The 17,799-nt window shown below is 50.1% G+C and overlaps 1 protein-coding gene across 1 annotated transcript in view; it reads right to left on the bottom strand.

Moving 5' to 3' along the window:
* RBP5 (retinol binding protein 5) overlaps positions 1 to 5,512 on the bottom strand; it is a 28,299-nt gene extending 22,787 nt beyond the window's left edge. The window contains exon 1 of the mRNA XM_083149721.1: positions 5,346 to 5,512. Within this exon, the coding sequence (XP_083005847.1) occupies positions 5,346 to 5,418 (73 nt within the window). The 5' untranslated portion in view covers positions 5,419 to 5,512. The remainder of the gene's footprint in view (positions 1 to 5,345) is intronic.
* Positions 5,513 to 17,799: the final 12,287 nt, after the last annotated feature.

Below are 17,799 nucleotides of genomic sequence, written 5' to 3'. Positions count from 1 at the left end.
TGTGCACCCTGTCATTGCCCCCATCACATTACAATGTGCACCTGTCATTACCCCCATCACATTACACTCTGCACCCTGTCATTACCCCCATCACATTACACTCTGCACCCTGTCATTACCCCCATCACATTACACTCTGCACTCTGTCATTACCCCCATCACATTACACTCTGCACCCTGTCATTCCCCCCCCATCACATTACACTCTGCACCCTGTCATTACCACCATCACATTACACTCTGCACCCTGTCATTCCCCCCCCCCCATCACATTACACTCTGCACCCTGTCATTACCCCCATCACATTACACTCTGCACCCTGTCATTACCCCCATCATATTACACTGTGCACCCTGTCATTACCCCCATCACATTACACTCTGCACCCTGTCATTACCCCCATAACATTACACTCTGCACCCTGTCACTACCCCCATCCCATTACACTCTGCACCCTGTCATTACCCCCATCACATTACACTCTGCCACCCTGTCATTACCCCATCACATTACCCTCTGCACCCTGTCATTACCCCCATCGCATTACACTCTGCACCCTGTCATTACCCCCATCGCATTACACTCTGCACCCTGTCATTACCCCATCGCATTACACTCTGCACCCTGTCATTCCCCCCCCCCCATCACATTACACTCTGCACCCTGTCATTACCCCATCACATTACACTCTGCACCCTGTCAGTACCCCCCATCACATTACACTCTGCGCCCTGTCATTACCCCCAGTCACATTACCCTCTGCACCCTGTCATTACCCCCCATCACATTACACTGTGCACCCTGTCATTACCCCCATCACATTACACTCTGCACCCTGTCATTACCCCCATCACATTACACTCTGCACCCTGTCATTACCCCCCATCACATTACACTCTGCACCGTCATTACCCCCATCACATTACACTCTGCACCCTGTCATTACCCCCATCCCATTACACTGTGCACCCTGTCATTGCCCCCATCACATTACACTGTGCACCTGTCATTACCCCATCACATTACACTCTGCACCCTGTCATTACCGCCATCACATTACACTCTGCACCCTGTCATTACCCCCATCACATTACACTCTGCACTCTGTCATTACCCCCATCACATTACACTCTGCACCCTGTCATTTCCCCCCCCCCCATCACATTACACACTGCACCCTGTCATTACCCCATCACATTACACTCTGCACCCTGTCATTACCCCCATCCATTACACTGTGCACCCTGTCATTGCCCCCATCACATTACACTGTGCACCTGTCATTACCCCCATCACATTACACTCTGCACCCTGTCATTACCCCCATCACATTACACTCTGCACCCTGTAATTACCCCCATCACATTACACTCTGCACCCTGTCATTACCCCCATCACATTACACTGTGCACCCTGTCATTGCCCCATCACATTACACTCTGCACCGTCATTACCCCCATCACATTACACTCTGCACCCTGTCATTACCCCCATCACATTACACTCTGCACTCTGTCATTACCCCCATCACATTACACTCTGCACCCTGTCATTACCCCCATCACATTACACTGTGCACCCTGTCATTACCCCCCATCACATTACACTGTGCACCCTGTCATTACCCCATCACATTACACTCTGCACCTGTCATTACCCCCATCACATTACACTCTGCACCCTGTAATTACCCCCATCACATTACACTCTGCACCCTGTCATTACCCCCATCACATTACACTCTGCACTCTGTCATTACCCCCATCACATTACACTCTGCACCCTGTCATTCCCCCCCCCCATCACATTACACTCTGCACCCTGTCATTACCCCATCACATTACACTCTGCACCCTGTCATTACCCCCATCCCATTACACTGTGCACCCTGTCATTGCCCCCATCACATTACAATGTGCACCTGTCATTACCCCCATCACATTACACTCTGCACCCTGTCATTACCCCCATCACATTACACTCTGCACCCTGTCATTACCCCCCATCACATTACACTCTGCACCCTGTCATTACCCCATCACATTACACTCTGCACCCTGTCATTACCCCCATCACATTACACTGTGCACCCTGTCATTACCCCCGTCACATTACACTCTGCACCCTGTCATTACCCCCATCACATTACACTGTGCACCCTGTTATTACCCCATCACATTACACTCTGCACCCTGTCATTACCCCCATCACATTACACTGTGCACCCTGTCATTACCCCATCACATTACACTCTGCACCCTGTAATTACCCCCATCACATTACACTCTGCACCCTGTCATTACCCCCATCACATTACACTGTGCACCCTGTCATTGCCCCATCACATTACACTCTGCACCGTCATTACCCCCATCACATTACACTCTGCACCCTGTCATTACCCCCATCACATTACACTCTGCACTCTGTCATTACCCCCATCACATTACACTCTGCACCCTGTCATTACCCCCATCACATTACACTGTGCACCCTGTCATTACCCCCCATCACATTACACTCTGCACCCTGTCATTACCCCCATCACATTACACTCTGCACCCTGTCATTACCCCCATCACATTACACTCTGCACCCTGTCATTACCCCATCACATTACACTCTGCACCCTGTCATTACCCCCATCCCATTACACTGTGCACCCTGTCATTGCCCCCATCACATTACAATGTGCACCTGTCATTACCCCCATCACATTACACTCTGCACCCTGTCATTACCCCCATCACATTACACTCTGCACCCTGTCATTACCCCCCATCACATTACACTCTGCACCCTGTCATTACCCCCATCACATTACACTCTGCACTCTGTCATTACCCCCATCACATTACACTCTGCACCCTGTCATTCCCCCCCCCATCACATTACACTCTGCACCCTGTCATTACCCCATCACATTACACTCTGCACCCTGTCATTACCCCATCACATTACACTCTGCACCCTGTCATTACCCCCATCACATTACACTCTGCACCCTGTCATTACCCCCATCATATTACACTGTGCACCCTGTCATTACCCCCATCACATTACACTCTGCACCCTGTCATTACCCCCATAACATTACACTCTGCACCCTGTCACTACCCCCATCCCATTACACTCTGCACCCTGTCATTACCCCAATCACATTACACTCTGCACCCTGTCATTACCCCCCATCACATTACACTCTGCACCCTGTCATTACCCCATCACATTACACTCTGCACCCTGTCATTACCCCCATCGCATTACACTCTGCACCCTGTCATTACCCCCATCGCATTACACTCTGCACCCTGTCATTACCCCATCACATTACACTCTGCACCCTGTCATTCCCCCCCCATCACATTACACTCTGCACCCTGTCATTACCCCATCACATTACACTCTGCACCCTGTCATTACCCCCCATCACATTACACTCTGCGCCCTGTCATTACCCCCATCACATTACACTCTGCACCCTGTCATTACCCCCATCACATTACACTCTGCACCCTGTCATTACCCCCATCACATTACACTCTGCACCCTGTCATTCCCCCCCCCCATCACATTACACTCTGCGCCCTGTCATTACCCCCATCACATTACACTCTGCACCCTGTCATTACCCCCATCACATTACACTGTGCACCCTGTCATTACCCCCATCACATTACACTCTGCACCCTGTCATTACCCCCATAACATTACACTCTGCACCCTGTCACTTCCCCCATCCCATTACACTCTGCACCCTGTCATTACCCCCATCACATTACACTCTGCACCCTGTCATTACCCCCATAACATTACACTCTGCACCCTGTCACTTCCCCCATCCCATTACACTCTGCACCCTGTCATTACCCCCATCACATTACACTCTGCACCCTGTCATTACCCCAATCACATTACACTCTGCACCCTGTCATTACCCCCCATCACATTACACTCTGCACCCTGTCATTACCCCATCACATTACACTCTGCACCCTGTCATTACCCCCATCGCATTACACTCTGCACCCTGTCATTACCCCCATCGCATTACACTCTGCACCCTGTCATTACCCCATCACATTACACTCTGCACCCTGTCATTCCCCCCCCATCACATTACACTCTGCACCCTGTCATTACCCCATCACATTACACTCTGCACCCTGTCATTACCCCCCATCACATTACACTCTGCGCCCTGTCATTACCCCCATCACATTACACTCTGCACCCTGTCATTACCCCCATCACATTACACTCTGCACCCTGTCATTACCCCCATCACATTACACTCTGCACCCTGTCATTCCCCCCCCCCCATCACATTACACTCTGCGCCCTGTCATTACCCCCATCACATTACACTCTGCACCCTGTCATTACCCCCATCACATTACACTGTGCACCCTGTCATTACCCCCATCACATTACACTCTGCACCCTGTCATTACCCCATCACATTACACTCTGCACCCTGTCATTACCCCCATCACATTACACTCTGCACCCTGTCATTACCCCCATCACATTACACTCTGCACCCTGTCATTACCCCCATCACATTACACTCTGCACCCTGTCATTACCCCCATCACATTACACTCTGCACCCTGTCATTACCCCCCATCACATTACACTCTGCACCCTGTCATTACCCCCATCACATTACACTCTGCACCCTGTCATTACCCCCATCACATTACACTCTGCACCCTGTCATTACCCCCATCACATTACACTGTGCACCCTGTCATTACACCATCACATTACACTCTGCACCCTGTCATTCCCCCCCCCCCCCCCATCACATTACACTCTGCACCCTGTCATTACCCCCATCACATTACACTCTGCACCCTGTCATTACCCCCATCACATTACACTGTGCACCCTGTCATTACCCCCATCACATTACACTCTGCACCCTGTCATTACCCCCCATCACATTACACTCTGCACCCTGTCATTACCCCCATCACATTACACTCTGCACCCTGTCATTCCCCCCATCACATTACACTCTGCACCCTGTCATTACCCCCATCACATTACACTCTGCACCCTGTCATTACCCCCATCACATTACACTCTGCACCCTGTCATTACCCCCATCACATTACACTCTGCACCCTGTCATTACCCCCATCACATTACACTCTGCACCCTGTCATTACCCCATCACATTACACTCTGCACCCTGTCATTACCCCCATCACATTACACTCTGCACCCTGTCATTACCCCCATCACATTACACCATGACATTGTCAGTCCCCCATGTCGGTTATTGTCGGCCCCCTGTATAAGATCAGGGCACCTCAGAAGCCTCCTTCTCCCTTACTCAGTGCTTTGAGATAGTCCTCCAGGTTTTCCTGAGATACCAACTCAAACTTTCCATTTAGTTCCGTGGCCATGTCGTGGCTCTTAGTGGGCAGCCTTCTTGGCTGGCGGCACTTTCTATCTCATCCTATGTGTCATTCCTGGTGGCTGCCTTCTGCCTGTCCTCTTCTGCCACCTAAATCTTCCTCCGCTGTGCCTGATCTGTCTCTCTTTAATGTTCAGAGTAATCCCCATTATGTCTCAGCCAGGCCCACACAGAAATATAATCTCCGCTTTATGCCAGCAGCAATAACAACATTAACCTCCGGTATGCCAGGACACAGGCTGGTATCGTGCCAGGATGCTATAACTGCTCTCGTTATACATTCATGTACGAGACAACCACATCTACACCGAGCATCTGCCGAGGAGAGACGAGATGGAACGTGGCTCTTGTGCTGACACTATTTACTGAGCCTTGGATGAGGCACCATCCAACCAGCTCCTAACTGGTATTTTTTAAATGTAGTCGGTAACTTGACTGTTAGGAGCTGTTTGGCTGGGACTTTATCTCCATCCGAGGCTACTAAGCTAAGCTGCGAAAATTGCAGTATACCGAGCCAGCGCCTCAGACTCCACCCCACCAAATACCCGCCTATGCACCTTATCTATCTCCAAGGGCCAAATGTAGTAGGGTGTGAGAATCAGAAAGTGAGAGATTTGGGTATGTGAATAGAGGATGGATATTTGGATACAGGTTGGGTATTTGGATAGAGGTTGGATGCAGGTTGGGTATTTGGATACAGATTGGGTTGGGTATTGGATACAGGTTGGATACAGGTTGGGTTGGGTATTGGATACAGGTTGGATACAGGTTGGATACAGGTTGGGTTGGGTATTGGATACAGGTTGGATACAGGTTGAGCATTTGGATACAGTTTGGGTAGTTGGATACAGGTTGGGTTGGGTATTGGATACAGGTTGGGTATTTAGATACAGGTTGGATACAGTTTGGGTATTTGGATATAGGTCAGATACAGGCTGGATAAAGATTGGGTATTTGGATAGATGTTGGATGCATATTGGGTATTTGGATACAGGCTAGATACAGGTTGGATACAGGTTGGGTATTGGATACATGTTGGATACAGGTTGGGTATTTGGATACAGGTTGGATATTTGGGTACAGGTTGGGTGTTTGGATACCGGTTGGATACAGGTTGGATATTTGGGTACAGGTTGGGTATTTGGATACAGGTTGGATACAGTTTGGATATTTGGGTACAGGTGGGGTATTTGGGAACAGGTTGGGTATTTGGATACAGGTTGGATATAGGTTGGATATTTGGGTACAGGTTGGGTATTTGGATACAGGTTGGATACAGGTTTGATATTTGGGTACAGGTTGGGTATTTGGATACAGGTTGGATACAGGCCGGGTATTTGCCCAAACTCTCTGTCTCCATTGAAGCAAAAAATTAATGACCCCTTCAGGGATTATAATTTCCAAGGAAAAATCTGCAGAATCAGGGACTGTCCCTGGAAATGAGTAGGTAACTATGTACAGGTCGGGTCTCCCGTATTCCAAAAACCAAAATATTCTGAAAACCGTGGTTTTATTTCTGTTCACCCCACCCAGCGCCCCAGACCCTTTATTCATAAGGCGGCCTCCGGGATCCTCTTCAGCAGCATCTCCGGTCCCAGGGGTGCACTTGCGCAATGCCCCCCTGGGACCAGAGATGCTGCTGAAGAGGATCCTGAAGGCCACTGTGACCCCCAGGGGATCATCGGGGCACCACCAGGGGTCTAGGTAAGTGTGAAAAAAAAAATGATTCCAAAATCCGAAAAAATTCCCATATCAAACATGCTCATTGTCCCGAGCGTTTCGGATAAGGGATACTCAACCTGTATTATTTTGAAAACTTCTGGGAACGCACGCCAAGCTCCTGCGGGAGTGGGCAATGACCTACAGAGGTCAGGCTGAAAGGATCTACCTTGTACCATACTTGCCAACGTTTTTTTTGGGGGGGAGGGGCTATGATGAAGTAATTGCATTCGCTGTGTGACACGCTCCACCCACTTGAAGCCACGCCCCTTCATTCACCCTCCACATGGCCATATGTAGGAAGTAGGCAAGTATGGTATTATGACTCTGGTCCCTAAGCAGATGAGCCTCAGTGAGCCGTTATCTGACATGTGAGTTGCTGATGTAGTCGGATTATAGACATTATCCGTGTGGTTCTATCATGTTATTTAATAATTCAGCAAGTTCATCTTAAATTCACTGCCGGCTTACAAAAGTCCACTACGCATGTATAAGGATGTCCACTCTGCGGCTCATGTTTAGTGGATCACTACCAGCACTGTATGATTTATATGGAAGATTACATTTAAGCAGGATACGGCCAATTGTATCTTCTGTAAATAAACTTTTGGAGGTCTCAGCTTCCATTGTTGGTGCATTGAGAATTGCAGTGTTACCTTTGGGCCTGTTCTCTATTACTCGATGCCAGCCCACGTACGGCCCGACTGAGCCCCAAAAAATTAGGCAGCAGGATACAGAAGGGAATATTCTAATTATAATTACACACCTGGGGCCTGATTTAAGAGTCACCACTGTAGATTTGTCTATAACTATGCTATAGTCATATACAGTGGCGGATCCATAGGTGGGGCTCTAGGGCAGTACAAAATTCAAATAGGGGAGCTGCACCAACTGCCACACCACACACTGCCGTACATCACCTGCTGGAACTTACTGGTGGTTTAAGTGGTTTCCCTACTTGAATTTTAAACTGACCCACATCTGATGCCGCCAATGGTCGCCGACCAAGGGGATGGTGCAGGCGAGACGGCACCACTACCTGGCTGTATTTTCATTTCTACACGGTCCCTTCCAGCCAGAATGGAATCAGATCATTAAGACTAATTTATTATCAAGCAGAAACAACAAAGGATTCTCAGCACAGCAGCATCAAAAACCTCCTGCTGAGGAATCTGAGCGACAGTCGGCGGATTTGACGACACTGACTCCGAGCGGTAATTATAAGCTGACAGCGGCGCTGAGCATGTCTCTGGCAATGTGCACTTGTGACATGAACCTAGCCGATCCCCACTTGCAAAGGGTACTAAGAATAACTAGCTGCTATATCAGCATGAAAAAGGTTGATGTTTGGGTACGGTGACTCGCTGTGCCCGGCACACTATTATATTGTCCCTCTATGCCTCTATGGTAAGTATAAACAAGTCATTTTCTGAAAAATATCATGAAAAACTCAGGTCGACATTTCCCATGTCGGCATTTCGACCATGTTGACCATATCGACCTAATGTGTGTTGACCTTTTCACGTGTCGACCTTTTTACTGTCCACCAATAGTGGTCGACCTTTTTGACTGTCAACCTAGACACTGTCGACTTGATGACCGCATCCCATAGAGCATAGGTTCTCAAACACGGTCCACAGGACCCCACACGGTGCATGTTTTGCAGGTCTCCTCACAGAATCACAAGTGCACACTTTCAAATATGTGTCAATGAGTAAGGAGTGCACCTGCCGGGTGATTTGTGGTGGGGTCCTGAGGACCGAGTTTGAGAACCAATGCCATAGATGCGATGGTAAGTTTTGTTCTCATGGATTGTTCTACAATGTCCCAGGAACATTCTTTCTGTTAAGGATTTGTACGTGCGGGATGTTGTTGACATCATGGCCGCCGGGATGTCGTCAATCAGAACTCCCGACGCCAGATTCCCGACTCATGGCCAGAAGACGGGCCCTGGAATCATGACATCGTTGGCGATGTCAGTGCCGAAATCTCATCTGCCAGCATCCCAATCATGAGTGCTTCCATTCTGTGCGCGGACGCATCTCATGAGAGCGCAAAGTGGGCTCACACCTAGATTTGCGCTAGACGGACCGCTTAGAATCCGCGGAACATTTGTCAGTTTTACGTTTGGCAGATGCTTGATCGTATTATTACTTACACAATGACATAAGCAGCGCATGTTACTATCAGACCTCGCCAGCCCCCAGCTATGTACTATGTCCATGTTTATCCAGCATTACCTCCGTCTCTCTGGGTAATCCTCTGTGTGTAACTGAACGTGTTGGGCGTCTTCAGAGTGACAAATAATTTGGGATTAGGAATTTATCCCTTTCTTCTGTCTTATCCTAATCCCCTCACTACTGTCAGGATCGCGTTACTGAGAACACACAGGAATTACATAAATCCTTATATAACCTGCCCTACCTGTGTATAGAGATGAGGGCGAACGGTCAAAAGAGACTGACGCATAGAAAATATAGACGAGTATACTGGCAGACCCCAGCCGCGCCAGGCCCGGACTGTAGGCCGAGGTAGGCTGACGGGGGATACGGTCATTAGGTCTACAGTAACAAGGTCAACAAGCATTGGGTCGACACCACTAGGTTGACATGCAGCAAAGTCGACATGGGTTAAGGTCGATATGGGTCAAGGTCGACATGGGTCTAGGTCGACGTTACATTAGGTCGATACTAGCGTTAGGTGAACATGGGCTAGGTCGACAGACAAAAGGTTGACATGGGGTTTTCACTGTTTTTTGAGCCGACATGTGCCGACAGGTGGTATTTCCTGCCCTAGCATCCACTAGGGCGTGGTGGAAGAATAAAATGGTGTTCCGAGCGTATCGAGGCACCGTGCCCGAAGCGAGGGGATGCGTTGCACTTCAAACTGTGTCCATGTCCACTATGTCGACCTTGACCCATGTCGACCTTGACCCATGTCGACCTTGACCCATGTCGACCTTGCTGCATGTCGACCCAATGCTAAACGATCCCAACCCACTGACGGGATTGTCACGGAATAGCTGCTGCACATTATACATAAACATGAATTATAGCTGCATTCCAAGAGGAGGCTAAACCAAGATAGTGACACAAGATTCATTGTAGCGTTGAATCAAAGGCGGATGCAGCTGCGTCCTCACTTGCGTTTGTCTGCGCAGAATTATGCCAGCAATAATATGCCAATGTTAGTGCCAGCCCTCCCCCAATGACCAACGCTTCTAGGGTTCCATCATTATAGCTAAATGAGTCGATACAGTCGACATGGACAGCGTATCGGTGCACCGCGTCCCCTCGCTGCGCTCACCTCAAACTCCTTCTTTAATGGGACAAAACAATGCTGCACTACAGGTGGGGCAGATGCAACAGGTGCAGAGAGAGTCACATTAGGATGGGGTGTGATCAAACTGGAATCTAAATTGCAGTGTAAAAATAAAGCAGCCAGTATTTACTCTGCACAGAAACAAAATAACTCCCCCAAATGAAACTCCCTCTGCACATGTTACATCTGCCACACCTGTAGCGCAGCATGGTTTTGTCCATTAAAGAAGAAGTTGGCTTTTGCAAACCAACCAGAATCACCTCCATAGTGCAAATCGCATCCCCGCCAAATGTAGAAGTAGACCATGCAGCACAGTCTTTAGACATATTCCCTCAATAGGAAGATAATTGTAGCAGAGATTGAAGCCGCCGCAGAAAGGCTGGTCAGAATCTGTTGTAGTCCTGTACTGTCAGACCGCATGTCTTTTCAGTCCCATCAGGCCTCCGGTCCTGTCAGTTCTATCTGGCCTTGTTTCTCGCCAGTCGCATCAGGCCTACTGTCCTGTCAGTTTTGTCAGGCCTCATGTCTTGTCATCCGCATCATGGATCCTCTCCTGTCAGGCCTCATACCCTCCAACATGACCCATTCCATTAGGTAAAAAATGCTCTGTTCCTGGACTTCCCTGCCAGTGGCAGTTACAGAGGTTGGACTCCAGCACAGTCCAAAATTCAAAGAGGGTGTGGGGGGGGGTGTCACATCAACTGCCAGTGAGTACAGGACAGTGATGTTTGGAGTGGCATTAGGTGTGGCTCCCCTTTTTGAATATTGGACAGTGGTGCAGCCCCACCTCAGGGAAGTCCAGGAACAGAGCATTTTGTACCTAATGGAATGGGTCATGTTGGAGGGCCTCATGTCTTGTCAGTCGCATCATGGCTCCTGTCAGGTTTTGTGTCTCGTCAAACCTCATGTCTTCAGCATAGGAACAGTCATTCATGTGTGTGGTTTTTTTTTATTATTCTTACTTCAATTGGATCAGGAGCTGAAGGAAGAAGAGACAACAAGTGTATTCTGTATAGGGATAATAATAGTATGAGGTGTGATGAAATGTGTGTTAAGAGGTGCCAGGAGAGACCTCCCCCAGGTCGGGCCACATGACAGCCTGCAGGAAGTTACAGGGATATGTGATGGTGCCACCCCAGCGGGGCTTCCAGGTCCCTTCCCCTACTGCCAGGACACCTTACATCCTGATGCCACCCAATCCCTGCACTGGACAGAGGAGTAATAGGGGGCGGCACAAGGGTTCTTTGTCCTCATGGTTGGAAGAGTCTTCAGATCCTATCAGGCTTGTAGGCAGCACACAGGGGGCCTTCCATGGCCGTCCCACGTGGCGTGCCCGCTGGTGAAGACCCAGGAAATTCCTCTGTGGTCAAGGCAGGTAAGTGTGACACCATAACGGATCACCAGCTCTATGCTGAGCCATAGCTACTGGTATCTCCTATATATTTGGCTACATCTGTCACTCAAAGTGGGTGTCTGTGTCTATAACGCTCTGTTCCTGGACTTTCCTCTTAATGTGTGATTGCCTTCATCTGTGCTGAACACCTTTCTGAGAAATTAACCTGTTTAAAACAGGTGATGGCAATCATACATTAAGGGGAAGTCTAGAAACAGAGCATTGTGTCCCTCCTGGAGAGGGTCATGTTGGGAGGTATGTGACAGAGAACCAGCCCAGTGAGCCCACAGACAGTGCCAGACACCCACTGCCTTCCCATGTTGCCCAGCACTGCTACTCCACAGCCACCAGGTGAGCGCCCCCCTCCCGCGATTTGCGGCAAAACCTCCCCCCCCCCCCCCGCGATTCGCGGCAAAAACACCCGCTCCCCCGCGACCCCCCCTACCGCGATTCGCAGCAAAAACACCCCCGCGACCCCCCCTCCCGCGATTCGCTGCAAAAAGAACCCCCCCACAACCCCTCCCGCAATTCACGGCATAACCACCACCCCGCGACCCCCCCCTCCCGCGAATCGCGGCAAACCCTCCCCCGTGACACACCCCCCCCCCCGTTTCGCGGAAAAAACACCCCCCCCCCCCCGCGACCTCCCTCCCGCGATTCGCGGCAAAAAGAACCCTCCCGCGACCCCCCCTTGCACGATTGGCGGCACCCCCCCTGCGACCCCCCTCCCGCGATTCGCGGCACACCCCCCTCCCCCCCCCCGCAATTCGCAGCAGCCCCAGGATTAAATGGCACATGCAAAACACTGCCATGGCTATGGTCGACAATGAAAAAGGTTGACATGAGTTTTTGAAGATTTATTTTTAATTTTTTAAATTTTTTCATATTCATTGTCATGTGTCGACATGGACACCAATGAAGTGGCACACTTTTGTCAACATTTACATGTGTTGACCTTTCTGTGTTGATTTTTTTCTTGTGGCGATTCGCGTCACACCCCCCGCAACCCCCCCTCCGGCGATTCGCGGCACCCCCCCGCGACCCCCCCCCCCCCCGCAATTCGCGGCAACCCCCCACCGGAACCCCCATGAACCCCGCTCTCCCGCGATTCGCGGCACCCACCCCCCGCAACCCCCCCCCCTCCCGCAAATCGCGGCACCCCCCGCGATTCGCGGCAGCCCCAGGATTAAATGGCACATGCAAAACACTGGCACGGCTATGGTCGACAAAGAAAAAGGTTGACATGAGTTTTTGAAGATTTATTTCATTTTTTGAATGTTTTCATATACATTGTCATGTGTCAACATGGACACCAATGAAGTGGCACACTTATGTCAACATTTACATGTGTTGACCTTTCTGTGTTGATTTTTTCTTGTGGCGATTTGCGTCACACCCCCCGCAACCCCCCCTCCTGCGATTCGCGGCACCCCCCATGACCCCCCACCTCCCGCAATTCGCGGCAACCCCCCACCGGAACCCCTGTGAACCCCGCCCTCCCGCGATTCGCGGCACCCACCCCCGCGACCCCCCCTCCCGCAATTCGCGGCACCCCCCCGCGATTCGCGGCAGCTCCAGAATTAAATTGCACATGGAAAACACTGACATGGCTATGGTCGACAATGAAAAAGGTTGACATGAGTTTTTGAAGTTTTTTTTTTCATTTTTTGAATGTTTTCATATTCATTCTCATGTGTCGACATGGACACCAATGAAGTGCCACACTTATGTCAACATTTACATGTGTTGACCTTTCTGTGTTGATTTTTTCTTGTGGCGATTCGCGTCACACCCCCCCCACCCCCCCCGCAACCCCCACTCCCGCGATTCACGGCACACACACACACCCCCGCGATTCTCGGCACCCCACCCCGTGACCCCCCCTCCCGTGATTCATGGCACACCCCCCGCGACCCCCCCTACCATGATTCGCCGCAACCCCCGCCCCCGTAACCCCCCTCCCGCGATTTGCGGCAACCCACCCCGCGACCCCCCTCCCGCGATTCTCTGCAATCCCTCCCCTCCCGCGATTCGCAGCATCCACCCCCCCACAACCCCCCCTCCTGCAATTCGTGGCACCCCCCGCGACCCCCCCTCCTGCAATTCGCGGCACCCTCCGCGACCCCCCCTCCCGCGATTCGCGGACACCTAAGTTGCAATACAGGCATCTTTCATACAATTCTAACCATATTTCTCATATACAAACGTTCACAAATTAAGGGGGCGCAGCCCCTTACGACGGTGTGAAGAGCGCCCGTAGGGCGCGATGAATCACCTAGTTTCTATATATAGTGCAAATAGCGGCCGATTCAGAGCACAGCGCATGCACAAGCCCCGGGAGTGAATTGCTTCGGCGAGTTACACACTTGCAGAGCCATTTGCTCCAGGAGGGGAGGGGGGCAGGCCGGGATTTTCGGCAATCTGCGGCAGAAATAAGTCAGAGAGAAAAAAATAATTCATTTCTCTCCCCTTCAGCCGCATGCGAGGGTTCTCGGCGGGGTGGGGGGTGAACAAGTCTGAATCAGGCCCATAGCGTAAATGACTAGTGTTATAATACTGTATTGAAGACCATGTACATAAAGGCAGTGGCGTAACTATCTAAATTGCACCCCCCCCCCCCCAACAAAAAATTTAGGCAGCGTCCGCCCCAATAAAGTTAACACACCCCCGCCACCCATGCCGTGTCCCCGGTGCCTTACCCTCCGCTCACTGTGCTTCGGTGCCAGGGAGTCAGGAACCCGCAGATTTTGTCTGCGCAGCGGTCCCGGCTCCCCTCTTGGCTTCTGCTGGTATGAAAACGGACCATTACAAAATGTCCGCCCCCATGCAGCAGACAGAACTGTCTGCTGTATGGGGGTGGACATTTTATGATGGTCCATTTTCATTTCAGCAGAAGCCTGGAGGGGAGCTGGGACCGCTGCGCAGACAATATGCATATGACAAGTGTGCATGTCGATTGTAACGACATTTTGGACAGAAAAAAGTGAAAACCTTGTGTCAATCTTTTGACTGTCGACCTTCGCTTGTGTCAACCTTGCGGCCAATAAAAACATCCTGTAATTGGATACCGTGACAATAACCATTGGTCAGCTGAAAATGCATTTTTGCACATTGAATACCCCCAAAGGGGCAGATGTACCAACTCTCCACTGACGCGACCAAAATTCTCATTCACTCTCTTGTCATCTCCCGCCTTGACTACTGCAACATCCTTCTCTCTGGGCTACCTCTCACCCGCCTTGCACCTCTCCAATCCATTCTTAACCCTGCTGCTAGGCTCATCTTCCTCTCCCGCCGCTCTACCTCCGCCTCCCCCCTCTGTCTATCTCTTCACTGGCTCCCCATTCCTTTCTGGGTTCTCTTTAAACTCCTCACCACCACCTACAAGGCTCTCTCCTCCTCCACCACTCCTTACCTCTCTTCACTGATCTCTATCCACACTCCCTCCCGTCCTCTTCGCTCCACCGCCGACTGACCTCTCACCTAATCACCTCCTCCCACTCCTGTGTCCAAGACTTCTCTCGCGCTGCCCCCCTGCACTATAACAACCTCCCGCCACCCATCAGGCTATCTGATTCCCTTACCTCCTTCAAGCGCTCCCTCAAAACCCACTTCTTCCGACTAGCCTATCCCTCCTCCTCCTCCTAACCTCTTTCACTCCTCCTATCCTGCCTATCCTACCCCTCCATCTGTTCCCATCCGTTCCTACTTATCCTGTTGTTTTTCATTCGTCCACCCACCTCCTTTTAGTCTGTTAACTCTTATGAGTAGGGCCCTCCTTCATCACGTACTCACCCTACCTCTTTACCTCACCTGTGCTCCTGCCCTGTTCTTCCCTTCCTCTACTTCATCTTCAGTCTCCTCGACAATTTCGACACCTACTTCAGAACTGATGCTGATTTTAGTTCTACCAGCTATACCCCTATTTATGCTGTATTTTATCACCACACCCTGTACGTTACCTTGTAATTTGTTTCTTGTTTGCTATGTATGGCGCTGCGGACACTTTGTTGCGCCTTATAAATAAACAAACTACTACTACTACCAAGCCTTGGGGAGTGATAAAGAGAAGAGAGATAAGCTATGAACCAATCAGCTCCTAATTGTCATTTTTGAAACACAGGGGCAGATTTATTAAGCCTGGTGAGCTGATTAAGTGTCCATTGATAACATTGCAAACACTCATGGCCCAACTGTCATTTTTCAAACCCAGTCTGTACCTTGACATTTAGGAGCTGATTGGCTGGTTATCAATGGCTGCTTTTTCACTTCACAAGGTTTAATACATCTGCAACTCAACCTTGAAAAACTGCAGTTAGAAGCTGCTTGTCTGGTACGTTATCTCTGTCCAAGCCTTAGTAGATCTCCACCAAGAACCAACCAATCAGCTCCAAGCTGCCATGTAACAGGCTGTGTTTGAATGAGTGGTCGGTATTTTATCTCTGCCCAATTTTTGAAGCTTGACCGCCAGAACCTGCGCCATCTTGATGGCTCTGATTCCCAGACCTCACTCCTTCCATATAGGAAGGCATCCAGGGGTGTGAAGAGGGATCCAGCACCCCAATTTGTCTCCGCCCACCAGAAGCCCTCAAACTGCTGAGTCAGATTCGGTCACGCAGAGTTTTGTCACTAATAATGTATCAATGATAAGGATCACGGGGATCAACCGTCCACTGCACCGGAGCAATGTGGACCAGTGATTTTGGGCCCGATTCAGATCTGCAGACAGGGCTGCCAATTATCGGATGACCGCACCTGAGCACAGTACGTTGGGTAAGCACTAGCGCTGAGTAAGTCTAGACTTGAGTGATTGCGAATGGAATTCCCTGCTGTGTGCACGACTGTGAACCACATGGGTGGGATTTCACTTAAGCAGGGACAGAGTGGGGAGGCCTTTACCTGCACATGTTTCACAGCAAAGTGAGCAGGGCTGAATCAAGCCTTTTGTAACGCAGTATGTTGTGGGTGTGGTAACACCCTACCTCCCAACTTTGGACAGGTGTGAAGAGCATACTTGCCTACTTTCGAAAACTAGTTTCAGGGAGATTATAGTTGGTAGTAGAATTTTTCACAGCGCCCCATTGAGGGGGCGTTTCATGCTCGACCCACAGGACGTGGCTAGTTCCATATATGGAGATATTGTGAGAAGAGGTACTTATGTAGTATCTGGGCGTCCGATTTAGAAATCGGATCGGATCGCATCGCATCGCATGCGACCAAATCGTATGCGATGCGATAGTCAAGATTTTTCCATAGGATTCAATGTTAAAATGGTCTGAGTCCATTTTAACATAGAATTCAATGGGAAAAAGGAGTCCTTTTCCTTTCCCCACTATCCAAGTGGGCATGGAGTTGGATATAAACCTGTGGCGAGCGTAGCGAGCCACCGAGCCCGAAGCGTGGCGAGCGTAGCGAGCCCCGCGAGGGGACACAGAATACTTTTTAAGAAATATGCGTCCCCTCGCGGGGCTCGCTACGCTCGCCACGCTTCGGGCTCGGTGGCTCGCTGCGCTCGCCACGCTAGATAAAATCAACTCTATGCCCACTTGGATAGTGGGGAAATGAACAGGACCTTCTTAACATTGAATCCTATGGAAAATTGCATCGAATCGCATCGCATCTGATTGTATGCCTTAAGGTAAGGCATACAATCACAAAATCGGACGCCCAGATACTACATAAGTACCTGAGAAGAGTTTGTGAACGTGGCACCTAGAAGCATGGGTGTGTACTGCTACATCTGAGAGGAATCCTTTAAAATGACTTATATACAAATGTAGATGAGCCCCAAAGCAGTTAGTAAGAGCTACTATACTTGGTAAAGTGCTGGGAAATTGTGCTGATGATTCAATGTAAATGTATCTGTCTCTCATTCCTTTTTCCCCCAAAAATGTAACAGTGTAATGTGGGCTAGGTGACATGAGGGAGATTGCTAGA

Source organism: Crinia signifera, chromosome 6, assembly GCF_055691185.1.
Source record: "Crinia signifera chromosome 6, ASM5569118v1, whole genome shotgun sequence".
Taxonomy (NCBI): domain Eukaryota; kingdom Metazoa; phylum Chordata; class Amphibia; order Anura; family Myobatrachidae; genus Crinia; species Crinia signifera.
The sequence above is the reverse complement of the archived record's forward strand: the minus strand, read 5'-3'. Positions and strand labels throughout refer to the sequence as shown.